At 27.5% G+C, this 3,216-nt stretch overlaps 1 protein-coding gene across 1 annotated transcript in view; it reads right to left on the bottom strand.

Annotated features, from left to right (window-relative positions):
• ldbr (lariat debranching enzyme) overlaps positions 1-3,216 on the bottom strand; it is a 13,298-nt gene that overhangs the window by 4,779 nt on the left and 5,303 nt on the right. The window contains exons 7-9 of the mRNA XM_014425082.1: positions 1,611-1,774; positions 623-752; positions 341-522 (exon numbers count right to left, since the gene is read on the bottom strand). Of these exons, the coding sequence (XP_014280568.1) occupies positions 341-522; positions 623-752; positions 1,611-1,774 (476 nt within the window). The remainder of the gene's footprint in view (positions 1-340; positions 523-622; positions 753-1,610; positions 1,775-3,216) is intronic.

Below are 3,216 nucleotides of genomic sequence, written 5' to 3'. Positions count from 1 at the left end.
TAAATGAAATGAGACTGGAGCGTCATACGATTCAAAAAGGAGTACTATGGCCTTTATTCTCTTTTGTAAATAGGAAACCAACATTTCTACCTTTAATTTCTGTGGAATTTAAAGTTTTAGAAATTAAACATAATTTTACCAGGTGATTTATTCCATTTTGGAAGTAAACACCTCAAGTATATAATAAACATGTGCTCTGAGATACAGTTTAGGAAGCACTCATATCTATTAATACGCAATACATGGTTTAATGACAGTCCAGGTATAAGAGCAAGTTTAATACAATTATACAAACAAACTTAAATCATGAATAAAAATTATCAACAGTGATATATCATACCGATAACAAACAAAGCCTGTTCTGAACTTTTGTCTTCTTCCAGCTCCCTTGAGATGTCGGATTCACTTCTTTCTTCTAGTTCTTCATTTAAGGAATCACTAAATTTCGGTGGTGGTAAAACTAGAGCTATTTTACCACACGATTGAGGACTCTCTGATTCATCCTTTTCTGAATCTGCAAGGCTAATAATACCATTGAAATATTAAATAAACATAGAACTATACTTTTGATTTTTTACAAGGTAAATATAAAAAGAGAGAATTGCATCTTAAATTATTTTACCTAAATGAATTCTCGTTAGCAGAATCCCCAAATGTTAAATCATCGGTACAAGATGAATCATTTAGGTCGAGTGTTTCAACAGTCCCAGGTGATGGATAGCCTTCAAAAAGGGTCATTGGATCATCAATCCCTAAAATAAACAAAATTAAAAAATAAAATAACCATACTCAAATTTTCAATCATTCAAACTCGTAATTTTTAATACCTTAAATAATACAAAATTCCTATTGAGGAATATAAAATTTAAATTTTTTATAAAATTATTGTTCCAGTAAAATTATTCACAGTGAATGTAGAAGTAATTATCAAAACAGTTTTCAATATAACTTATGAGACTAAGTAAAATGTAGTTTTTCTTACATTAAAATTGTAAATATAAATTTTAAATTTAAATGATTGTAAAATTGTAATCCAACAACTTAAGTTCCAAAGTTAAAATTTAAAAAGGTAGTTTACAAATATAATAAAAAACATTAAAATGTTAATAATCACTGGAAATAAAAATGATTTTCAATAGTAAAAACATTTTTGGAAAACCACAATGATGAAAAATAAGTTTTTTTTTATAAATAGGACTTATATTCAATTTCGAATATATTAAAAATGATTTTCAATTTAAAATAACATATGCCCACAAATTAATAATAAGATAAGAAAATTTGGCTTAGTTTCAAAAATATTTTAGATGTGAAAATGTTTATAAACTAGTGAAGTGAATGTGTATATAAATATTAAATTATTTGTAAAATTTAAATGTGTAAATTTTTTTTTATTAAAATGTAATGTAAACTTTTTTGATTGCAACTTATGTTAATAGTAAAAATGTTGATTGTAAATATTTTCAATTTTAGAACTTAATAATGGACAGAAGAGCCCGAAACGTTTGTATCATAAAAAGAATAAAGAAGTGGATAAAGGATATAAAAGATTATACCTATTAAATATATTTTTTTCCAGCATACCAATAGTAAAGAAAGTAATATTTTACCAAGTTTGTCACACAGTTCTCGTGTTTGATGATTTATTGAAAGTCCTCTCTTCAGGCTCGGGACATCTGACTCACTGGCATCAAAATTCTGGGGAATTTGCAGATTTCCACCCATTTTCTGAAGTATGAAATATTTTTCTTCTTCTGTAGGAGTGAAATCCCATCTGAAAGATGAAATTTCTAAGAAAATAAATAAAAGGACATAGTATTGTTGTGGAACTATTTTAGCAAGGATATGGAACTTTAACACAAGATTTATTGGATACCAAAATACATTCCAAACTAATGCAAGAGGATGCTATTAGACGTAGAAGGCATACCTACCTTGCCAGAGATGGGCAAAAATTAGCTATAGCTGAAAGTAATATCTAAAATTGCCATGGATAAGAACTTAATTCATGAATGAATCATTGATAAATAAATATCACATCCATGGTAATTTTAGCTATTAGTTTCATAGTTGCCCAACTCTGTACCTTCAACATCTACAAATCCTGGTTACTGTTCCAGCTCAGACACAGATTTCTATTTTTGTTTCCTGTTTTTGATCTTATTATACCATTCTAAAATTAAAAAAATCTTTATATTATTAAGAACTAGTTCTTGTTAACTCATCCTATTTATGAACTACTCCTATAAAGGATAACAATTATAAACTGATAGAACATTGTAGATTTGTTTTATTAAATGATAGTTAAAATAGTCATTAAAAAAAAATCAATGTTTTTTGTACAGGGCTTCAAACCACTCAGGAAGAATTTGAAACTTTTATCTTTGGACAAAATCAGGAAGCACAGTGCTTCCTCCCATGAAAAATCTGATCTCAAGTTGTGAAAAGGTTAAGTATTAAAACAACATAATTTATAAAAAATAAATAATGATGAGTAACTAAGCAAGTGGCATTACTAGCAAACTATTAATTCAGCAGTAGACAGGGCAGAACTAACAAAAGAAGAGCTAGCTTCGAGAAAGGAGTTTTCTAAAGTAGATAATGGAGAAAAGTTAATAAGATTGAATGTATAATAAAGCAATTCCAAGGAAAGCCGGATCTTGGGAAAATCCAAAAAAAAAAAAAAAATTATTGTATGTTACTAGCAGTTTTCGACCTATTAGGTATAAAAAAACTGTAGGATATATTCCCCCATCCCTCTTTCACCTATATATTCCTAAATATATTTTTCCCTGAAATAAAACTTCACATGGTACCATATCACTTTAAAAACATTTTTTGACTATTAATGAAAGATATCAATGGTAAAATTCCACCTGAAAATTTGGCTGATTACATAGCCTACTAGCATTAAATTACATTAACATTATACAATATTACTAATTATAGTATTAAAACACCTATGATGCAATCTGTTATTTAAAAAAAATGTCTGATTTTCAAAAAAAAATAAAATAAAGAAATAGTATTTTGTCTATGCTGATAGCTTACCATTGATATTCTTTAAAATATATATCTAAAATATTAAATTTGGTCACTAATCTTGCAAATATTTAATAGAGAGACTGTAAGCCTGCTATATGATGATAATTGCCACTGAGACTGTAAGCCTGCTATATGATGATAATTGCCACTGAGACTGTAAGCCTGCTATAT

Source organism: Halyomorpha halys, unplaced genomic scaffold (assembly GCF_000696795.3).
Source record: "Halyomorpha halys isolate HHAL.00 unplaced genomic scaffold, Hhal_1.1 Scaffold494.1, whole genome shotgun sequence".
Classification (NCBI taxonomy): Eukaryota; Metazoa; Arthropoda; class Insecta; order Hemiptera; family Pentatomidae; genus Halyomorpha; species Halyomorpha halys.
Note: the sequence above shows the minus strand (reverse complement) of the source record. Positions and strands in the feature narration are given on the sequence as shown.